Consider the following 25,432-nt stretch of genomic DNA (forward strand, 5'->3'; position numbering starts at 1 on the left):
CAATAATCACGTGATCGTGATCGGAAGTGATATGTCGTAGACACTCATATGACTGCGGGGTGACACCGTCACTCGTTCGTTTTGTCATTAAGGGTGTAAGGGAACTTGAAAAGTGCACCACAATTGTATTTTCCTGCAGGCTGTAGCCTCGGGTCTGTTGACGTGATTGCCTTTGCTTTTGAGTGAGCACAAGAAGCCCAAAGGGATGCAATACTGTTGGTGTTTTACTACTAAACCTGCTCACACAAGCCTCTTACATAATAACATGCATGCTAGATCATATGTACCATTGTGATGTGCATACATTATTCAAACTGTACGGCCTGTTCTTGTGGTTGTAATCATTCCATTTCTAATCCCTTCTGAGCTAATCACATTGCATTGGTACATGTTCTTCTTGTCCATTGAAACATTTTTCTATGTAAATTACTACTTTTTCCACGTCTCAGCTTACGGCACATACACAAAAAGCGTAAGGTTTGGTTTCCGTTCTCTGGAAAAATGACTAGTTATTTGATGTGAACTATACACACTAAATGTATAGCAGACTGACACACATTTCAGATAACGACAATTATACTGAACTATAATCCTATCTCGATGAACGACTTCCGCCGGAAGCAGTCGCCACACTTGTTGCATAGTGTATCTTTGGTTGAAGAGGAATATTCTTGTAGTCTTATATGCCTCTTCATGTTCTAAAGTTTGAGTTTACTGAAAATTAGAAGAAAACAATTTCATTAATGCATGACATTCATTTATGTTCATTAGGTTAGAATAACAATATTTTCGTCATACAGCGAATTATTTCAAAAATGTGTATGGATGCATATGTCTGTAATATATCGAGACAGTGTTTTTCCATACTTTTACATTCACCTCGAGGCTATACATGAAAGCAAGTAGATAAGAGTGTATTTATCTTTAATTTTGCTTACCAGCTTACCAGCACACCTATTATGCATCATATTTCCTACCAGGGCCCAGTTGTTCAAAAGGTGATGAGGCTAATCACAGTTTAACAGCAATATTAAAATCCTGATAAAATAGTTTCTGGTAAAACTTATTTGACAACATTTTCTGAAACTATAACACCTATCAGTCTCTTTATATCTGCTGATTTTGAAGAATATAAACACATAGGAATTTAGGTAAAGGAAAAATGAGATTTTCACTAATCAAGTGATTAAGCTAATCACCTTTTGAACAACTGGGCCCAGAAAGCTAGAGGGAAATATCGATACTTACTGTCGTAAAATATATCTCTTTTCATGCTACATAATCTTGACTGTAAACAAAACAGAATAATATGTTTAAATCATTTAAAACCCACAAAACGAAAGATAAAGTTATATAGATGTATCAGGTCAGTATTACGTATTAGTATAGAACACGGACAATCAAAATTATTCCCGAGTGCTTAAATTAACAGTTAAAACTTCTTTTTGAGCAATTATTGTATAGAAAATATCTTGATACTATACATATATACATAACAATATGGACAATTTTAGGAACAATTAAAATCGCCAACAGATTAAATCTTAAAACGTCTCTCGACAGACGAATGAAATAATAAAACGTTTTGAGTGAATTGTATTGTCTGTAATGTGCGAATGAACTCTTTAAGACATCCGGTGAGTAATTCCCGTTCCGAATTACATAATACAATGTACATATTATGTGTTTACAACTCATGCTTTCGATAATATGCACAAAACGTACGTATATGCCTCAGCTGTAATATTTTATCACAGACACACAATATCTATAATATATTTTTGATGTTTTTGCATGTTATAATTTTTGTGTTTGAAGAAAAGTTCATGTAAACCCGATATGAACATATAATTCATTTTACAATAATTTGCCTCGGGGTTTCATAAATTTCATTTGTCACCAGCGGGCCTTCGTTGAAATATGGTATCAATTAGTTTCAACAGATTTATGTATTTCATTAGGCACCAATGGGACATCTTCCAAGATTTATAGATTTTTAATTTGACATTTACATGTATAGACTTTCGTAGTTATGACATAATAAATTATTTCCTCTTATACGCAAATATAACGTTGCAGATTATTTCTATACTATTTTGCACCGCATAACTTGACAATATTATGTTCTCGCTTTTGATAAATGAATAATCACGCAATATAAAGACATTAAATATCGCGAACTTACTTGTTTTCTGGAATTAATATTGGTTCGAACTACTCGATGGTTGAGAGGCATTGCCGGTCTGACATTATCCCATGGCCAAGCCATACGTACGTTCCTTAACTCCCTCAACTGGAACATAAAAATACTATTAACGTTTACGAAAGGTAGTTTTAGGTAATTCTACTTAAGGTTGTTAATTTTACAAATATAACAAATACACTGATTCCACCTCATTAGTGGAATCATCACATGTATCTACGACACATTTGTTTAGATGTGACGGTGATTGTTTGTCTAGCTGTGATGTTGAATGTTTTGTAAGTCTGTGATGGTTTAGAGAATTGCTTTTGTTCGCTTTTAATGTCGTTAACCGGTGACGTGTGTTGTATTTGTTTATTTATGATACTGAATCCTTTTGTCTACCTGTGGTGGTAATTATTTTTGTTTATGTGTGACATTGATTGCTTTCGTTTAATTGTTACGCTTTTTATGCTTGTTTACACGTAAATCTGGTTGCTTTGCTTGCCGGTGATTAAGATTGTTTTTGTTTGTGTGTATTTACCTGCGATGAAGATTGTTTTTGCTTGTTTATTTACCTGTGGTGAAGATTGTTTTTGCTTGTTTATTTACCTGTGATGCAGATTGTTTTTGTTTGTGTTTATTTACCTGTGATGATGATTGTTTTTGTTTGTGTTTATTTACCTGCGATGAAGATTATTTTTATTTGTATTTATTTACCTGTGATGAAGATTGTTTGTGTTTGTGTTTATTTACCTGCGATGAAGATTATTTTTATTTGTATTTATTTACCTGTGATGAAGATTGTTTGTGTTTGTGTTTATTTACCTGCGATGAAGATTATTTTTATTTGTATTTATTTACCTGTGATGAAGATTGTTTTTGTTTGTGTTTATTTACCTGCGATGAAGATTGTTCTTGTTTGTGTTTATTTACCTGTAATGATGATTGTTTTTGTTTGTGTTTATTTACCTGTAATGATGATTGTTTTTGTTTGTGTTTATTTATCTTTGATGAAGAATGTTTTTGTTTGTGTTTATTTACCTGTGATAAAGAATGTTTTTATTTACCTGTGATGAAGTTTTTTTTGTTTTTGTTTATTTACCTGTGATGAAGAATGTTTTTGTTTACCTGAAATGTGCATTGTTATTGATTACCTGTGATGCTGTTATATATGTTGGTTTATTAAATATTATCCAGGTAACTGTTTCCTGACAACTTGGTTGCGTCATCGATCCGTCATAAGTAATATAATGGTCAGTACGGGGAAGTAGCTCCGCTATAGAAAATGAGTTTATCTGTACAATGGAATCTGTAAAAGAAACAAAAGTAATATTGATTATTTTAAAAAAAAGAAAAACTTTCAATTCTCAGAAATATCTTGAAAATATATTTGTTTTTGTTACCATCTGACATCCATAGACTTATTGAAGCCATGAATTAAGCATGATAATTTGTAAAAAATATATCAGATGTGTCCATCTGGAGATAAAATGGAGCATATCCATTGATATTACTATGCATCTTGTGTTCATTTGCTTGTCTAAAGCTACGCCTCCTTGAAACAACTTCCGTTTGTGGAGGGACACCAACAGAGGAAAATCAAACAGTGGTTTAAACAATAGAAAGGAAAACAGAGAAAAGGCATTCAAGGTTCCGACTGGGACACAAGATTATAAGTGATCTCTGAAATGTCCCCTAACTAGAAACTATGAAACTTCACTTCTGTGAGACCCCCACATTAGTCGCCTCCTTGATCAACCTTTGTCCGTGTACATAAGTCTTTTCCCTTCGATTCTGAAATGGATTTAAAAAAGACGACAGCTAAAAAGCAGTCCCTATCTTCCATTTGGCCAAAGATCAATGGTTCTTTAGTTTGAGATGTTTTAAATGTCTATCTATGATCAGTTAAATTCTTTTAGAACTGATCTTGATACTTTTTTTTTGGTCTGAATTTCATAGTCGGAGACCTGCTAACGGTATGCATCATTCCCGGACAAAGATAAATCCGTTGAAATTAATCAGGTCTCCATGCCCTGTTTTCTTTCTGATTAATTTTCCGAAGGAAATTACTTTTTCATCCATGTATAATACATGCATCATGTTCGGTTTAGTCTAATGGAGTTTAAATTAATTCCATTTTGACTACAACATATTGTCCCGTGGAAAAAATCGATGATCATATGATGTATTTGGGAACACAATCTCAAATTGGCATATTTTTGCCAACGCTTACAGCTGGATTGAACGGATTTGCTTTCGTTGAATATCCAGTGGAATTTGACTATTAAAGATCAGGGTAAAAAGCAGATCTACCATCTCATCCAGATCAAATTTCCGAGATGCAATTTCAATATGAAGACAATTGACATTAATGTCTACCTAAATACCATATCTGGAGACATTTATATCCGGTTCTGTAACTCCATTAACCATAAACCGTAAAGCAATGTATACCACACTCAAAACAATACTGGAAGTGCACACCACTGAATGTCTTACTGTTTTATATGTGATTTTATATGATATACATTGATCACAACAGAGATTTCAACAGAATTTCTTGTGAGATTCCACATAGAAGATCACGGTTCATGTTTTGCTTTGATATCATTGAATTGTTTAAAAAGGCCGCTTTGTCCAGTTTTGGATTCGAGATATGGAAAACAAAAAAATAATAAAAAATACCTGACCACTGTGTGAAGCTGCTGATTCGATATTAAAAGAGTTTTTTAATGTAAGTGACATATTAAGTTCAATCTAAGTAACATAAAGCTATTCAGCCTTCCTAAGCTGATGCTGAAATATGTGGAATTCCTTTTGCAAGGAAAACATTTTCGTTATCGAACACATCTTTCTAGATGTAGGTGATATCCAAATTTTGTAATGGGGCATACGAATTTGATATTATTGAATTTTACAAAGACAAACTATTGACTAGCCTCTAAATATGAAATTGGCAATAGAAACTGTATATCCATATATCCATTATATTGCATGTAAAACTGTCAAATACAAGTGCTTGTCAATAATGCCCAGAAATGGACATTCAGAACGATTGTAAGGTCTATAGATAAATAATATCGCATGAGCATACGGAATTTTAAATCATCGATCGATCATAATATTTAAAAGTGTATCCGAAGCTAAAATACGTTGGGTCATCAATCATCATTTCTGTCAATGCTGTTTTTTCTTGTTGGTTTTGGCATATCGTCCACTACGCCACAGTGAATGACCATACATGTCTTCAGAGATACCGACGGCCGTAGCTAAAATACAGGAAATGGAGTAGACAAACAAAGAAGAACAGGATCAGTCATAGTAATGTATATCCAAATGGGACAGGTATCTGGAAAGGATATCGATTAAACATCGTTTAAGTCCTTAATGGGCTAAGGCCTTTCATTTTCCTAAGCGTGTTTGAAACGATCCTGATTAAAAAAAAGAATCTTCGCTATGCAAGCTATGCATGCGTGATGCTGTATTCAATCTTATGATTAGAAAGTTTGTTTTAAACAATAAAAAAGAAAATTCGAGGTTTGTTATCGATCTTGTCGAGAGAAACAACCATGGATAAGGATTTGAATTCCCTCGTTATTGTTAGAGAGTATTCTTTTTTCGATTGTTATTCCCAATCATCCAATTTGGACAAAAATGTTGTGGTTGCAAGCTGTTTATTGGAGCAGCGAGCTCGTCCCGGGGCATATTTACTCAGATATCCCGAAAAGGCAGACGACACATTTTATTCGAAAATGGCGTCCTCGCGAGTAGCGTTCCATCCGTCTTCTTATCAAGAGCGGACAAACAATACCTACTGAAACTAGTAGGAAACAAAACTAATGTCACACGTTGTATTGCGTTTTAGAGGAAATCAAGAATCTTAAAAATTCAAAGTTGAAATGTCGCATAATAAAACATCACATCCAAGTAAGGTCCTTGATGTATGGTAATTTGAAAAAATATATATATGGACCATCCTGATAGAACTATTGAAAATAATTGACGAGGTAATTAGGATTTTAATAAGGATGAAATATATTAAAACTTAAATACGGTTGTCAGTACGGCGGTGCGGTTTAATTATTAGCTTCGTAGCAATCATACACTTTGTCAAGACCGGTATATCTATGTGCTGTATTCTAAGTGAAACTGTTAAAACTCGTGAGAAGGATTGCATAAATAGACGTTTTAATGATGGAATGAAGCAATAAATTTGATTTTCCAAGGACGGCACAAGTTAAGTTAGCAAACTCATTGAAAAAAACAAGATATCCTTATCTGCAATAAACTAACACCTACACGGTGATTGATAGGTTCGTTTCCTGAATACCGATATACATGCAGTAAAATCCAATCCCAGTTTAAAATTTCTGACGCGTAATAAAATACAATGTCGAACGTATGCATAGACTAACTGATAGAAAAATTCCCTTCATATCCGCCATAAAATGTTGTTTTCGCTTGGCGTGGTTTAACATCGAGTTCGCATGAGATCGGGAGTCGGGCAAACACAGGGATGAAAGGAAATGATGAAGACCCGAAGGATTTGGAACAGCCGGCATTTATCCTTTCTGCAATGGATTGTTCAAAGGAAAAATTGAATAGCATATTCAAATGTAAATTTATTTGATAAAGAAAACACTACATTTATATGCTGAAAAATGTGAAATGCCGTTGACGAAGCAGAAGACGCTGACTCTTCCGTAGCACCTGTTCTTAGTCTACTTATACGTTTTCATTGGTCTCCGTGTAATCTATATATATTTTGCACTCTTTGTTCCGTTGGTTTTGAGTTGAATTCTGGTTTCGATGATATGTCGGTGTATTATATTGTTTTATATCACATCATACCTCAGTGTCATCAATCAACAACACGGAATCAAAAAAGGTAGATATAGTTAAATAAAAATGAGACTAAACGAATTTTACCATATAGAGGTTAAACAACCCAGTAGTAGTTTTAGTCATATCATACGAGCAATTTGCAGTTAAATGCTATCAACCTTACCCTTAGCCTTTCACTGTCTCCTTATCAGAAGACACCGATGATACCATGTCACACCTGCAAGGTGCCTCCCTCCCAGTTGCCTCTTATGCTATGGGAATAAAGGACCGTGGTATAACGTGATTTAGTGGGGCAGAAATTAATATTTGTCTCTTCAATGACCCCTTGTAGTGAGGTAACAGCTCGATAATGTATAAGTCATGTTTGTGTTGACTAGTAAGGTTGCATTTAGTGGACGGAGATTATAATTTTGTGTTCTATTTCATATTTAGTTTGCAGAAGGATAAGAGCTTTTTCCAGCGATCGGAGAACGAGTTACATTTCTTAACCCGATACAGCTCAAAATCCAGTTCCCATTGTCAAGAGTGCAATTAACCGCTATATGTTGTGTTTGGCTTGTCTAATAGTGTGAAAAAAGGACCCGCTTAACTATAAAGCTCAACAAATCCCGGATGTTGAGTAAAGGAAATGCATTGCGTAAGCCTCGTTTAAGTTATTTGTTTTCCTCTTGCAAGGTCTTACATGTTACTGCTATCAATCAGGCGACGTATAAAACATTTATGACGCCATTGTGATGAGGTAGTAACTTTTCTCTCATAATGATAACTCGTTCAGCAGCCGTGGGTAAATGGGCTATTTATGAGTTGTCTTTGTTTGTAACAAAACAAAAAACAAAAAACAAAAGAAAGAAAAATCGTTAAAACGACATTCTGGGGAATTCTGAAAATATTTCTTACTATTTTGCTTCAAGAATGTAATACTTAAACTGAACAGTATACCTTTTCTACTGTTTCTACGTAAATGTATATTCCCCTGTAAACAGCGAGAAAAACCTAAAACAAAATAAAATAACAAATGTTTCTTGTCTTGCTGAGTTCAACGTACTCGCAATAGAGCAACAAACTAATAAATCACAAAGAACGAAAATAAAAATACAGGAAAGAATGGAAACAGACAGAAAAGTTCGGAGAAAGACTGGGATGAAAAAGAAAAAGATAGAAAAAGAATGGAAAAGGACAGGAAAGTACAGATAAAGACAGGAATAGACAGAAAAAGAATAAAGAATAAATTAAAAAGGACAGAAAGAGTAGAAAAACACAGAAAGAGCAGAGAAACAAAGGGAAGAACAAGAAAAAAACAGGAAAGAATGAAAGAGACAGGAGAGAAGGAAAAAGACAGAAAGGAAAGGAAAAGAAAAGAAAAGATGAAAAAAAGATGTGGAAGAACAAGAAAAGACAGGAAAGAAGGGATAAGATAAAGATTTGTTTCGGTTTTTAATTTTTTTAGAGTTTTAATCTTGTTATATAGAGTAAGGTAAGTTAACCACACTAGGAATTTCTTAAATACGTACTTCTTTCACTTATGGCTTCCAAATTACTTGTAAATATTTTTAAGGCTCGATTAGGTTCCAGTCCTTGTGGTTGTATCTGTAAGAGAAACAAATGCAACTATTGAAATAAAAAAAATTCACATGATTTAAATAAGGGTTGATACCTGTTGATATCCATTACCTGCCACTACACTTTATCAAATAAAATCGCCTATATGAACTACCCTGACTCTTAATTTGAGGACGTGAGGTAACCTGGATTTTACTGAGATTACCATGGCGAATGTAATCATGACGCGAAAGACGCTAGGCTATCTGGAACATCTGTGTATCAACATAAATATATATTTTGCTTATATATTGTTTAAGCGATCTTGTTTAAGAATTTCGATTTCGCCTACATATTCTGTTATTTCTAACCACTGTTAAAACGAAAATAATATCTCCTTAAAGCATTCCTAATTAAGCGGTGTCAAGCAGATCAATACTTTACGAATGACGTCAATCTTGTATATTGAAACACATTATTATCTCTGTAACGTGCTACTCTGAATTCCGCTAAGGAAAGATAAGTGTCAATTTACGCGTATAATTAAGTATCTGGAGTGGTAACTGTATATGTCAGATAGGTTGAAGAAACACAATGTAAATTACACGACAAACACAAATTTCTAGATTCAACGAAAACGTGATAACTTCATTACCATAGTGTGTAATTCCAATTGATTTAATGAGGGAAGTTATATATATAATTTGTTGAATTCTGGGAAATTCTATCGAGGGGTTCATAATGATGTCTAAAACAACCGCCTGACGTATTCTCACATGATCATATAACTTCCGCGAGAAGTTTACGGGGTGCATTGTTAAGCTTCTGTGTTTAGGGATTTGAAACTTTGAAAAGATGCTTCATTTCACTACATTAGAGCAACGTCACTTGACAATCGCTATCGTAATGTTATTAGTACAAACAAGAGTCTTTAGAAGTATGTCTAAAGGGAATAGGGTTTGATTTACGGAAAACTACCGAACAACCTTTCTTCTCGATCCGTTTGTTTGTTCCCATATGGGCTTTCATAAATGTTACTTAAACATACTACTCGTGGAAACGTCAATCTTTAATGGTGGCGTGCTGAGAACTATGGATTGGAGTCACATTAACAAAGAAGAGGATTTGTCTTTAGATGTACTTGTTAAAATTAAGAATAAAATGCAATTAGGAATGCAGACATTTTTTGCGCATCCCATATGGGAATATCTGGTCTTTGATTTTCTGGAGTGTCGGCTTGTCGTTAACATGGGATGCATGAGCGGGCCAATTAAGAGAAATAAATGTACACGGAAGGGCAGAATTTTCTACGTAGATGTTCAACATTACACCTAATTGTCTAATAAGATAATTTTGTTTCATTTTTGATAAGCTGGTTTTATGACTTTACGAGGCTACATCACAAAACCCAAACCTAATGGATCGGACAATTTTACACAAATCATGCGTGCAGAATTGAGCCATTTGGGCTACAGGCAGTCTGGCTTTAGAAATTTATTTCTTACATGTCTTAATATCACCAATTACTAACGAATGCCGAAGCTTGAATTGGAGAAAATATCCCCGATAGAAATGAAAAATCACTTTTAAATGATCTTGACCTCAGTTAATCATCTTAGCGAACATGTAATGCACGTGAACATTCCTGGTTCATTAGTAGATATATTGCAACACGCACCTACTTCACTGATCCGTCTATTAAAAACATATTCTTCAAATTGAAGCATCAATATTTTGAATATTTTGGGACCAACGGAAAGAATTGCACATGCGATATTTCAATCGCAATCCATCGTAAATACTGCGATATCATTGGTAGATACAATATGATATGAATTAGCTACATATACATCGTCATACAGTCACCTATAGGTAAACAACGCGCAAGTTGAAAAACCATCCGCGTTATGCAGTACTACGGCTGTATGTATGACGTCATATCAAGTGTTTATCTGATATCGCTTCGCAGAGGAGCGGGAGTATCTCGTAGAGGAGCGGAAATTACAAATATAACTTTAATCAGATTGATTTAATATCACTACGCGCGATACGAACAAGTTCTTTATGAAGACAGAACAACATATGGTATATTACTCCGCCCTAAAACGAGTGCTAGTAACAAAACAGAATAGTAAGAAATATCAATAAGCATGAAAATTCATTTAAAATTGTAATCAAAGCAATAGGTTTGTGTGTATCTCAATGTGGCAAATTAAAGATATGAATGGCTATCAGAGACACAATGACGAACCGCGGCAATAGCTTGCTTTTCTCCTATAAAATATCACTCGAATCCTGCTACATGCATGTACAATTATGATTAACGTAAAAGAAGCCAGTATTTATGATATGACATTCCATTTCAGATAGCATTGCCTGTAATAAATCATTGTTAGTTATAATACCAGTTGATAATTGGGCCGATTCACGGATTTTATGATTACCAGGGTTATTTATTAAGCACATACACTAATTATTAAGGATGGTTAACATGGAAAAAAAGATATTTTAAGCATGACTCATCTTTAATAATGACTGAAATCCAGCACCCACCGGTATGTCTTATGGATAAATGGTTTCACAGTTGACAACATTTTAAATATTTCATTCTCAAAGTTTCTATTTCAAGCGAGCCTAATATACGGGTACGCTATTTAATGAAATCAAATTAATTACAAAGCATCAATCTCCGTCTGAAAAATAAAATAACCCGATGTAACAATTTTCAGAAAATAAAAAAAACTAAAAAAAAAAACTTCCTGTTGCTAATCTCACACAGTCATATGCTAGTCTACGGGTAATTAATTGGCTCAAACTTGCAAGCATCTGTTGAGTTTAAATTTCAAACAGTTTTAGGCCATCATCTTGTTCAATGTCACTGTCACTGTCAAATTATTAAAGGAATACTGTTTATTCCATAACTACGTCCGTTTCACAACTGATATGTCAGGTGATAAATTTCGTATTGGTTGGTTTGCCCACCGTGGTGTGTGATCACTTTCAAAGCCTGCGATTGGTTGTCTCTAACCTCCAATAATTCTGATTGGCTAACCTTTGGCCTTTGACCACGGACTACTTTTATCTTCGCGTATTCTTTTTGTTGTCGTCTGTCAAACAAAACATCAACATGGCCACGTTTATGATTTTGCCGGCGGTCAACATCGGCTTAACTGGTTGAGATGATGTCGTCAAGGAAAGATAGAATAATCTGGGATTTGAGTCGTATTAAATCGAATTTGATGGTAGTGAAATAGGATTATGATGTATTAACCGAAATTCACCCCTCCGTGATTTTCGAAATTCAGTGTACCCCAATAGTTATGACTCATCAAAAACAAATCACAATTGTACGACGAAATGTTTCAGTCACTCACATCGTAGTCATTTGAATGAAACAGTGGCAATATCTAACGCTGGTAGGCCTGATTTTCCAGCTTCCCTTGTACAGTGCTAGGTCGGTGTCACTCGGTACGAATATTGTCGCCGAAGGAACACAACTTAAAATTACTTTCTAATCATTCCGCGTAGCTTAATATCCCCAACACACACACACACACACACACACATAAATCAATTTTGAACACATGTCTTGTGTCATTGAACTAATAAAGAGGGTTCATGTAAACACTACGATTCATGTGAAATACACATATTGCTCAGCACTCTAGCTCTGTTTCCGAAATACAAGTATTTGTTGAAATGTGTCGTGTTTTGAATGAACAAATTTTATTTAGAGTGAGCGTTTAACAATGATAGCATATCTGTTATATGAAGGAAAGGACCGATGATTGAACCTTTTGAATCCGACAGTGATTAGTCTAGTATTCAGCTGTAACGTTCGATGTTACAGTGTTGTCATTGAATATTTGTGCAGAATCATTTAAACAAGTGTTTTTCAATAAAACACACAAACGCTGTTTTAAGATTTTAATTTGGAAACCTACATAATTTACAAATATTTCATAATATACATTGCAATATTCATTAGTCTTTCATCTTGAATAGATATGTTTTCCTTCATTACGAACTATATTTTGTCGCGTAGTGATTCGGTTCACAATTTCAATTGCTACGTTGGGAGAACTTGGATTCGGTACTTTCGTAGGTAAAGAAGTTATGGGATAAACATGTTCCCAAAGGATGACGGTTGTTTCTCGCGTTTATTTAACTCTCGTTAGTTTATTTTTAGAAAAAGGCACGAGCTTTAGTGAGTGTCTTTCCTAAATTAAGCGAGTGTATTTCCTAAATTGAGAAGGTATCTTTCCTTAATTTAGCGAACGTCTTTCCTAAATCTAGCAAGTGCCTTTCCTAAATTTAGCGGGTGCCTTTCCTAAATTTAGCGGGTGTCTTTCCTAAATTTCGTGAGTGTCATTTCAAAATTTAACGAGTGCCTTTCCTAAATTTAGCGAGTGTCTTTCCTAAATTTAGCGAGTTCCTTTCCAAAATTTAGATGGTGTCTTTTCTTTTAGTAAGTGTCTTTTCTAAATTTGAGAAATAACTTATGAGAGTTAGATAAACATGACCTTCCATCGTCACTTGTTAATATCTATAGATAGCTGTTAAAAATCACAGGCCTAACACTTTGCAGTTGTTCTACTCGGATCTAGTTCACAGGTATTATATTTCTCCCATCCATGTTTTGTGAACATTTTTCATTATTTCGCTAAATCGGGATAAGCCTCAACGGCCTATCAAACAGGAGTATACATGTTATAGACGGATATCAAATACGATCCACTACATAGTTTGAAATAAAAGGAAATATTATTTGTAATATATTGTAGAGCAGGTTGACGGCTCGAATTTGAATTTTCCACAAAACGTGTTGAACTACGACTTACCTCTAAAAATGTGGAAATAATGACGATTCCATTTGAAGAATTTTCTGCACGAGACATATTCTCATATAGATCGCCGTTATATCCTATTATTTGCATCTGAAAAAAAAGAAGAATATATACAAGATTATACGTGTTAATATATTTTTTATGAAATATATGTACTTTATATTAAATACTCAAATAATTTCAACTTGTTTCATACAACTGTAAGTAACTGTTTCTGTGTGTTTTATATAAAAAATGCAGAATGTGAGAAATGGGCCTCTGTGAGGAAGTATTAAGGTATTAGCGGAAACATATATAAATGAAACAGGTACTTTTTGTCCTCTACCTTGACGTTCGACTTAACAATTTGTACTATGGACTGGTTTGCCCCTTTTCATAATAATGAAACCAGGTTAGGCGTTGTGATACCATGTCCAGGCGTGGCATTTCAGTATGATAACACTACAAAAGCGTTCACCAGAGTTCTTATAAATCGTAAAGAAGACCAGATTTTAATACGTTATGGTGTGAATAAGTTGTAAAACAATGCAAATCAAGCAGAAAAAGCCTGAGATGTCATGCCAGGCTAAGCTGTAAATAAACTTGCAATCAGATTATATTTTTCGTGATTTTTATTTACTGATTTTGTGAAACATTTTCCTGATAAGATGCAAAATAAAGCCCAGTGTATTATGACAAGCAGAAATTTCGTTAGTCCTTGATGTTATACAATATTCGTAAATCTTTTCTCTGGTCTGAACATACAATTATGCCGCTAAATAGCTAAGCCTACAACCAAGTTTCGATATAAGTATAAGATAAGCACACATCTGCTAGAAATAATTCCAGTGTAACGTTTGTGCCAGTCGCGCATAAATCTGATGACTTAAGTCTTTTTCCGGATGAATCTCGCTCACATTTATGGAGGTATGCACATCTATTCCCGCAGAATAACAGCTTACACGATAAGCTATCGGAAAAAGCCTTTCAGAATAACTGTAAGTGATGTACACGGTATGCGGACGTTTTCTGGACGTAATGTCCAATTTTGGACCATAAATACTTATTTATGATTTACGGGCTTGGACCAGACATTCTGCGTCTGTACAGATACTGTCAGTATAAGTATGATGGCGGTTACGTCTTCGGGGTTTATCTCGGATTTTTGCAGTACAAAGACATAACTTTTCCATATTTACATTCATAGAGTGAACACCAGTATACAATTATTTAAGCTACGGGATTATATTCCAATGAATTTTATCTCAACACTATTTATATATGAAGAAAATGTCTATCAATAATCAATTGTTTCATGCTTTATCATTCAATAGTAAAAAAATGGTCCATCTCGGTAAGTACCAACCATGTGCATTGATTACCGAGGCCGAACAGCTGTTTTGTTTCCTGAATACCTAATCGCTATCAGAAAGACGCTTCATCGCAATCATTAAAAGGCTTGGGCGCGTTTGGATGTACCTCCACGCCAGTCAATCGTTTTGACTGTTAAAAGGCTTAATAGGATTTCTAGCAATTATCCCGAGAAAGAGCCGCATATACTTAATACCGATATGCATTTGCATAGAGAGTCAGGTGACAATGGCGCGTGTCTTTGCTTTCTAATAATGCTCTTCACGTCATATGTACGCTTGAATTTAAGATTTTTTTAAACCATTAACTTTCTACCCGATGACTAATCTGATAAAATACTTCAATAATATATATATAAAATTAATAGGATACGTTTTGATTATTATGTAAATTTCATTATTTTCGATAGGTTCTCTCTCTATTTTCGGTAATGGAATACCAATGCAAGGAAAAACTCGACGAGAATATTGTAGACCGTTTAATAATTTTCAAACTTGAAAAAAACAAAGCTCGACAATTTCAACTATCAGAGATATAATTTTTCCCCTTTATATCGAACTTAAGACTATATATGACGATGGTAGCTAAGTCTGTACTATAGAATAAAGACTTATATTTTTGAAAATGCTCTCCATCCATTTTACATGTCGTTTCATACAACGTACAGATATCCTTATTGTTTTTGTTGTCCTTTTCCAGTAAGTGATTTCATATATCCTCATTTTTTTCAGATTATATCGTTAACTTGAAAATATTTACAGTCCAGACCGATATTTTCTTCAAATCTTGACTACATCAAAGAATATTGGTCGATCGATAACCATTATTGAAAGCGTCATTTTCAAGAAATATCCCGAAGAAAGATGCTAACAGTGGTTATTTACAAGTTAGTCTCCGGGAATGGAAAGCTTTACAAAGGAAACATATCAACACAATAGTTTGCAATGCACAAATTCTTATGTTTTTAAAGGTTTAAATTTTGGTTTGTTTTTGTTTAACGTCCTATTAACAGCCAGGGGCATTTAAGGACGTGCCAGGTTTGGAGGTGGAGGAAAGCCGGAGTACCCGGAGAAAAACCACCGGCCTACGGTCAGTACCTGGCAACTGCCCTACGTAGGTTTCGAACTCGCAACCCAGTGGTGGAGGGCTAGTGATAAAGTGTCGGGACACCTTAACCACTCGGCCACCGCGGCCCCTTAAAGGTTTAAAACCACAGCTAATAATAAGGATCATGGATTAAGATGTTTTTGTTGTGAATTTGAATAATTAAAAGCTACATGTACATGTATATATAAACTACACCATACAGATATTTCGTCAGTTCTAGGTAATGTAAGTAAGAAAAGGAACTGAAATTTCGCAAATATGGTTCGGATAATCAAAATTGACCTGAACAAAAAAAAAAAAAAAAAAAAAAAATAGAAACAGGTTGAAGTAGAGAAAATATGCATTAATCTACTAACTAAACTCGTGGATACAAGATCACTTAAAAGGAATGCGAAGAGAACGTAGTTTCTATATCAAATCACGTAAATGTTTATTTTTAGTACATTTTACGATTGGTAAGCTAACCAAATCCTACATGAAATAGGCCATTTTATATACTGTAACCCGTGAACTGTATGATGTTTTAAAACGTTTGTTCTTGGACAACCGTTAAGAAGCGACCAATTTAACACGGGCGCTTCGCACGCCATTTTAATTCAATGTAGCGAGCAACTGGAAATTAAGACAGAAAACGATAAACTCACTTCCGCCGGAAATGCCCGTCCAGCAATTCTGTGCTCTGATCCGTTAAAGTGTCTTTTACTAAAATGAAATTTGACGGCTGTCACGTGATAGACGTATGATAATGGTCCTTCGCTGATGTTGACGTGAGTTGGGAAAGAACTGTCCAGCATAAACGTGATGTCATTTCCGGTGTTCAGCAGTTTTCCATTTACCTGAATAAAATTAATACAATGGAGATTTATTGAATTTATTAATGGATCGGAAGATGTCCGTTATCAAAAGCTGATCTATCGCATTTGTACGATTTCAAATTCGATCAAATAATTGAAATAAAAGACTTATCATACAACTGATTACCCTAGAACCCAGTGTCTGGCCGTTCCTGACAGGAAAGACGCTAATTCAGACAAGAACATCAGTTTCTGTTGGCATTTATATGTATTACAAAGTAATTCTTTGTTTTTTTTTATTTTATTTTATTTTTATTTTTTATTTCTATATTCGAAAGTATTTTGCAACTAAAAATGTACTAAGGGTTTTGTCATCTTTTTACTGTATTTTTTTCAGAACATTACGGTCATTATTTGTTTTTTTGTATTTATTTCGCTTTATTTTAATTTTTTTTTTTTTTTGGCACACAATTTATTTGATATCAGTCTAGAGAGACTCGATAACAACCTGGAATAAAACAGTCTGTTGTGATCAGATAGACTTATCAATAACATAGACATGACAAGAAAAGGAGGAGGTAGAAAATGGATCCCTACAGCATCTACATCTACAAAGTGTTGAAACAGATGCACCCCGACACCGGTGTGTCCAGCAAGGCCATGTCCATCATGAGCTGTAAACTAGGAAATCAAAATTTCCAGCTAACATAGATTATGTTAAGATAATCTTCACAATGCGTTAAATTCTATTGACTGTTTAACGTTGAAAAAAAAAGAAGAAAAAAAGGTTGGTTTGCAAAAGTGATTTTTATCTTAATCCTTTCGTGAGATTGTGTAGTCCTATCTTAATTCTATCATTCTTAAGCCGTTTCTCCTCTTTAATTTTCACTGAAGCATACTCCAGACATCGTTTCTAGTTACTATTGATGTCTTGCGTGAACTAGAAGGAAATTTTCAATTTGTATTGTTTTAGGCGATTGCCCAGGGTTTGTTTCAACACTTCCGGTCGTAAAATTAATGATCATGCGCAGATGTCTCCTGTTGATTAGATTCCAATACCCGGATGACAAATAACCGTTCTAGATCGATATTAAATCTGTTTTCATCTCACAGGAAAGATTATTCCTAATCTGAGGAGAGCAAACAAAATGTTAAACGGATGTTTTATGAGTTAATTAATTGATTGTTTTTAATCTAATGGTTTTTTTTTGTTTTTTTGTTTTATTTTTGCGATAAAATGGTTTTTAAAATCTTTTTGATTATTGGATTCCTCTCATATAGTTCAGAGTGGAATTCTTTCTGCTTAAAGACAGTATTAATCTAGAATCATTTTCCTTGAAATATTCTGAGTTATGGGGTGTTAGTGTATTTAATGATTATTTATAAACAAGTTATTCAAAAATTAAAATAAATCGGTCAGTCCGACAAAACATCTTTAATAGTATTTTATGCAATTCTGAAAAAAAAAAAAAACCCAACATAAGTAAACTCGTATCATTAAATTGAAATCATTCAAATAATTATATAATAGTGTTAATGCATAATGTTACCAAGGCGCGGTTGCGTGAAATTTAATACACGCGAACTGGGTCCGACAGGGACAACCGTGAAATATCACCCTCGCAAAAATTAACGACTTTACAGTATGTCTTTGCTGTTTGAACTCTTATGCGAAATAGCAATAACTGATAGCTTGCCATATCCATTAATCATAATTTCTAGTACATACAAGTTTAGGCGATGCCTGTTAATATTGCGAGCTACTTTGACCTTATCGACCATACATACATCTCTGAACTTGAAACCAAGGGCATCACATTTCTTTTTCTACATAAGCCGCTTACTTCAATATTTACTTTGAACATGATCAGCATAGACGACTTACCACTAAGCCACATGATAAACCTCACGATTCCATTTTTTTTTCTATTTTGTAGTTTCGTTTTCCTAATTGTTTACACATCACTCTTCAGATCGTATATGTAACAAATCTACAACGCGGCCTTCCGAGAGACGAAAGCTTATCGCGACCTTATTGGAAATATTTTACGTCCTTGTACAGCGTCCTTGTGGCTTACTCGTTTCTCATTTTCAGGCCATGACACGGCAGGGATTTGACCCAGATCTGCTTGACGGATGTGCATCCGACCCACTTAGTTTTTATTCGGTTCAAACACATTTCTATTGTTATGTACATGATGATATTACTGGTCTGTGAGATATCTTACAACATTATTCCATTCCGGATATCGCTGTTTATTTCCATTTTTGTTTTATTAGTTTGTACTTGATTCCGGATACGTTGGTCCGATATATGTTTTTGAGATTAGTTGAAGGAAACGGAGGAAACACGTTGGTCCTCGCATCCAAGAATTGTGTTATATTTTCCTCTCACAGCCTGTCATCAATGACTTACAACACTATTCTTAAATACAATGTATAGCAACATTTGCATATGCTTCAAGAAGAGAGAGCGACGGAGGACAAAATGAAAAGTTGACCTAAATGCCATGTTGACCTAAAATCTGTTGCTGGATTAAATCAAATTTTAATTGTATTGAAAAAAATGTTGCCGTTTTGTTCATCAGATAATTGAGGAAAACCCCAGAGAATTACATTGATCGTCACATAACAATAGCTGGAGTCATTAGCAAATATCATTATACTCTCTCTTCTGTACAATATATAATAATAAAGCAATGATATACGTTTTCATATTCATTACCACATGAACAGATCATAGTTTAAGCTACAACAAGCATGTCATAATCTTGTGTGAAAAACATTTAACTTTCTGTTTCCGGTTAGATAGTAAATAGGTAAAACATCGCGATTGTTTTATATTAGGACATAAAACTACTAATTATACTCTGACTCTGACTTCAATAGGTAAATCATTCTAATTGCTGACATAGGTACAGGTTAAATTATTTTGGAGTTTATACATCATTAAAAATTCCGACATTTTCTTCTTTACATAATAGTTTGAGCTGGGATTCTAATATACATTAATTGATTACTAAAGAAAGATGGCATGCCGGTAATAATCCTTTCAGCCTTAACTTATTCTAGTTTATTTAAATCTGGCAGAGATCAACCATTCCATACTCAACAAGCATATTCCAATACAGAAAAAAAAAAAAAAAAAAAAAAATACTGTATAAATTCAAAATCAAGATTTCCAACTAAACACAAAATTGAATTTACTTCATACCGATACCTTTTTTATAAGTTCTGCTACGTGCAGGGACCACTTTGCAACTAAACTGAAAGTCACGCCTAAATGTCTATGGTTATCAACTATATGCAAAGTAAGGTGCAAGGGTGGTATCTTATTCTTTTGAATTTGTAGTTAGCAATACATCAGTTTTTTTGTGGATTGACTTTAGTGAAGAAGTCTTGGGACCATTTATTTCCTTTTTGCTGGTCTTTATTAACAGATCTTTGAATGTGTAAAAACATTAATGTCGTGTCAACAACAAATAGACGAGATAGACTATTCATATTATCAACACCTATATGTATATATGATTTGTATTGTGATCTGTGAACTTGAATGTTAATAAAATATTGTTTAAACTGTTCTAACACTTTCATTCTTGCATATCAAAAACAAAAGGGGGCCCAAAACGCTTCCCTGTTGTACGCCAGCATTCGTGTAACTTGTATTGGAATACACATTTTTAACTAAAAATTGTTGTTGAGGATTAGAAATATAATTTCAACCATTTTAAAGATACAATACGCGTCTAATTCAATAAAGAAACCATTGTGCCATACACGGTCTTTTTTGAAGGTCGTTTTGTACATTTTTCGTTTGTTAATTCATGCAGTTTCATTTAGTTTTTTGAAATAGAAGTAGTAGTCAGTATAAATAATGGTATGTTTTAATGTAAATGTATACATGTATAACATCCGTCTTATCGAATTTTTTTTTTTTTTCAGAATTGGACAGTATTTCAAAAAAAAAAAAAAAAAAAATATATATATATTATATAAGTTCCATTATGAAAGGTAGGTAGCGATTTAATCGATTTCATTTTTCATTTCATTTATTTTCTTATTATACAAACTAGAGGATGGACGTGCATTTAGTAAAATATCGGGTATATCTATCAGACAACATTCACAAGTCAAATGCAAGGGAGTTAATGCTTGATTTTCTTATTGACAATAACCGATTCTGTTTTAATTTTGATAAGAATCCGAAAAGTTTCGTCCAGCCACTTTCTTGTCAAAATAATATTTTCTATATATGTTAGTAAATATAATATCTAGATTGCCATACACGTTTAAAACAATGTACACACATATACATTGTCTTCTTGTCCTCTCCGATTGGCTTTATCGTATATGAGGTGTTGGTTGGTCGTTAAGTTTTTTTTATGAATCAATCTCTGTTTGGTGTTGATCAGATAACTAACAACAGTAATGCTCTGAGTTATTGTTGCCATCTACTTTATTTATATATATATTTTTTTGCAAATATTTGTTTATTTTTTGTTTATTTATTTATTTATTTATTTCTAAAACTTTTGTGCGCGAAAGAATTAAGAAAGAACACAATATACAAGCATTAGATGAACTGGTCACTAAATAAAACACACACACACACGGAATATGTTCCATTCCTTCGTCCTTACATTAGTTTTACATACGCAAAATGTGTTAACATCAGATGTAAAACCCTATGTATTTAATAATGGAATATTCCAAAGTGAAAGTGACAAAACTCCATCAAATTCAAAATCTGATACAAAAGAAGAAAAAAAATCAATTTATCATATTTACAATCAATTTGCTTTCAAAATGAATCGTTTGCAAGGCGGGACAGGCGCCGATGTAACAATGAACCGGAAGGCGACACTCCAAACACACACAGTTTTTATAATGTACCGGAAGTCGACTACTCACGTGAGAACTCTCCACTTTGATATGTTTCAGATTTGGGTCGAATAGAAGCATATCCGGGTGTATGTCTATTGGAGATTGCTGTTTCCCCCAGGAGCACATCCGGTACGGTCCAGTAACGCCCCAGTTGGCCGGACCTATGAACGAAACGTAAAAATCAAAAGAAAACCTTTCACGAATGATGTAGTTTACGTCAGTAAGCAATGAGATAATGATGTGAAACGTCTAATTGACTTTGAAAGGTAAACCTTGGATTAGGACCGGAGTCAACGTGACGATAATGCTCTACATATTTACAGTAATGGAAATGTGATGATTGAGGTTATTTCAGAAGCTTTGAAGTTTAGATATACACAATTGCATTAGGAGCAATATCAAACGAGTTAATCATTTTAAAAGATGATATTTTCTTAATTTTCGCTTTTTGTTTTTTGTTTTTGTTTTTTTGTTTTTTATTTTTGTTGTTTTTTATTTCATTTTTTGTTTTTGTTTTGTTTGTTTATTTGTTTTTGTTGTTTTTGTCCTTTTTTTATTTTGCTTTTTTTGTTTGTTTATTTTTGTTATTTTAAGGTAGAATGAGTGAATATAATTTTTCAAAAGTAATATTCAGATTTCGTTTCTTGGTTCATTGACCTATGACAACAACTTCTTTGTCACCGAATAAATATTGTGGCGTTTCAGCTGTTTATTAAGCTTTGATCATGGTATTGATGAACAATATCTTAACAATATATGGATCAGTTGATTGATATCCAGTGGATAAATATCACAACGATTAAAAACATAGAATTTCGAAAGTGAAAGGCATCGGATATGATTCTTTCTTCAAAAAGATTAAACACATCGATATAATTTGCCATGCTTGCTTCTAATTGCAATTGCTTTAATCCAACATATCTGATATTAAGATTGAAAATCAATGGCATAAAGAGCCATGGGCACAGGCAATGCCATTATGTTTTATTAACATTAATGGTAAGTGGCCATCGTCTTGTAAGGCACCGATAAGTGTTTGTAGTTTGTACACAGATTAATATGTATTTCATACTAGAAAGACAACCAATATGTACGATGTAATTTCAGATTCATTTTCCGGAATTTACTGTTCGATAACCAAATGTACTTTGTGTGACTTATTGATCCTTTGTAATAAATGACAATAGATTAAAAATATATATATAAAAAAAAACAAAAAAAAAAACATTCTTTTTAATAACATATATCTATAGTAGAAAACAAATATCAATACCATAATTTTTTTTATTTGAAACTGGGATGATTTTCATGTTTACGGATTGTACAAAATACTCATAAGTCACTCTTCGAAATACAGTTCACATTCCTGGCTAGTTTCCATTTTGATGTAAACTATGCCACATTATCAAATTTATAGCAAAATCACATTCCGGAACGAAACAAATCGGAACTCGGAACAAAAACTAAGTATATCGTTTCCCCTTCCGGCTGAACTAAATGGTTTGATGTAGTGACAGGAATGTCGTCTGCGATAGATAAGTACAAAATGTACGCTCTGATAACACAACTAAAACTACATCAACGTCACAAGGGCGAGATTATCAAGAAATATTACAAAAGAAATATGCTGTAACATCATAGAGGATCATACACACAATCCCACATTATGTGATTAATAACCGACATTACGTCATAACACGCCGGCTATATCGAAGCACCTGATTGTTGAGAATCTCTGTTAGAATAAAAAAGTCTGACAACATTTGTCTAGCAAACAATTGACATTATATTGATGGTTAGTAATATTTTGAGGGCAGTATATATAAAAGAAGAACAACGCTTTAAAAATATTTATTACCTTATTTTGATATGGTGACTTAAGGCTGTATCTTACATTTTGCATTTCTATGAAATTGAAGCTTAAGGCTGTATCTTGCATTGTACCTCTCCGGGATAAGGAGACTTAAGGCTGTATCTTACATTATACCTTTCTGTTCTATGGATACTTAAGGCTGTATCTTACATTATACCTCTCTGTTCTATGGATACTTAAGGCTGTATCTTACATTGCAACATTCTGTTCTGTAGATACTCAAGGCTGTATATTACATTGTAACTTGCTTTGTTGTGGATACCTAAGGCTGTATCTTACATTATACCTTTCTGTTCTATGGAGACTTGAGGCTGTATCTTACATCGTTCCTCTCTGTTCTATGAAGATTTAAGGCTCTATCTCACATTGTACCGTTCTGTGTTATGAAGACTTAAGGCTGTATCGTACATTGTTCCTTTCTGTGTTATGGAGACTTAAAGCTGTATATTACTTGTACCGTTCTCTTCTATGAATATATTTAGGTTCTATCTTACATTGTACCTTGCTGTGTTATGGAGACTTAAGGCTCTATATTACATTGTTGTAACTTTCTGTGTTATGGAAACTTAAGGATGTATGCTATCTCATTGTGACATGGAGACTTAAGGATGTGTGTTACATTACTGTGACACAGGCCTGTCATTTTTCGAACATCACTATAACAAACATGTAGATAAATATATTTTATTCATTAAGAATTTAGGAATTGCATATCAAAAGATGAAAAAAGGATTTTCTTTAAAATCTCAACCATTTTCTGCTGAAAATTGCGGACTGTGGTGCCGTGTTTAATAGATGGTAGAGAGATAGATAAAAAGGGGAAATAAAGTGTTAAAAAATCGTGACGTCATCAAATTTCATCAAGAACATATGTTTTGTTGTGCTATACACTCTTATCGGTACAACTTGATTAACTCATAGTTTATCTATTGTCCCGAACGGAATTAGAAGCGCACTAGTGGAGTGCAGGCATAGAAGATAAGTTACTCTTTCTTCACACTACTAAAGGACCTCTCTCAGATCGAAGACAATTTCTTTGTAAGCATTAAATGATTTCTGACAAAGCAGATAACGCCTGTTAAGGGTAGTATCAGATTTAGAATTGTTGAAGGTTAAATATATACCATTAAAACGTTCAAAAAGGGAGAAAAATAGAAAATTAAAGAAAAATATTTGTGGATTATCAACGTCACTTTTGGGTACACGGAAGGTAATTTTAGATAAAATATCCCGAGAGAATGTATGAAATAAGATTTTACTCGCACCAAACCTACTTCATCATTCCTAATAGTTGATCGATTTTGAAAATAAATGTAGTAAAAGAAACGTTTTTGAGGAACAGGCTTGCTATATTTGTTCTCTTTTTATTAATTCCACTTCTGCAATATACCAGTATCACAATACCACAACGTCTCTGCATCTGTAATAGTATCTAGAATTATTCTCAGAAATTGGAGTAAAGACTTTTTAAGCAACAAGCCAAATAAATGACAAAATATTATGGATTAGAAATGTACGACCCTTGTAAAATTTCAGAATTAAATGTAAACAAGATGTTTCGGTAACCGTAACACATAATCAATCTAGACCGGAAGTTCTTCTTTCTAAAAATTAAAACGTGTGTTACGGATGTTTCCTTGTGTATCAAGCAGGCCGTGTTCTATTGCATGATGGGAATTTTCAAACAAGAGCCCGGATATTGAATGTACCGCGTCATTAACAAACAAATGTCGTCACGTCGGTGTTAAAGAATACATACTTATTACTTTCGGAAATCACGCACGATTACCCATAAGCCCCGCAGTTTAAAACGCGTTATTTCGTTGCAGGCAGGAGTATCCTATAATCGATAGTCCAACAATGTACACAAGATGGCTATTATGATGAACTTGTCTTCAAATTACATTTATTGAAAAAAAAAAAAAAATTATACGAAATAGGTCAATGCTCCACATTGAAGAGGCGGATTTCACGTCTTGCAGGATTACATGGAACATGCATTTCA

General features: G+C 33.7%; 1 protein-coding gene across 1 annotated transcript in view; it reads right to left on the minus strand.

Moving 5' to 3' along the window:
* Nucleotides 1-552: 552 nt before the first annotated feature.
* Nucleotides 553-25,432, minus strand: part of LOC117329807 (carbonic anhydrase-related protein 10-like) — a 94,242-nt gene continuing 69,362 nt past the window's right edge. Inside the window, exons 3-10 of the mRNA XM_033887959.1 lie at nt 21,582-21,715; nt 16,518-16,709; nt 13,411-13,506; nt 8,542-8,617; nt 3,340-3,494; nt 2,186-2,293; nt 1,249-1,288; nt 553-714 (exon numbers count right to left, since the gene is read on the minus strand). Of these exons, the coding sequence (XP_033743850.1) occupies nt 692-714; nt 1,249-1,288; nt 2,186-2,293; nt 3,340-3,494; nt 8,542-8,617; nt 13,411-13,506; nt 16,518-16,709; nt 21,582-21,715 (824 nt within the window). The 3' untranslated portion in view covers nt 553-691. The remainder of the gene's footprint in view (nt 715-1,248; nt 1,289-2,185; nt 2,294-3,339; nt 3,495-8,541; nt 8,618-13,410; nt 13,507-16,517; nt 16,710-21,581; nt 21,716-25,432) is intronic.

The sequence above is a fragment of the Pecten maximus genome, chromosome 6 (genome assembly GCF_902652985.1).
Source record: "Pecten maximus chromosome 6, xPecMax1.1, whole genome shotgun sequence".
NCBI lineage: Eukaryota > Metazoa > Mollusca > Bivalvia > Pectinida > Pectinidae > Pecten > Pecten maximus.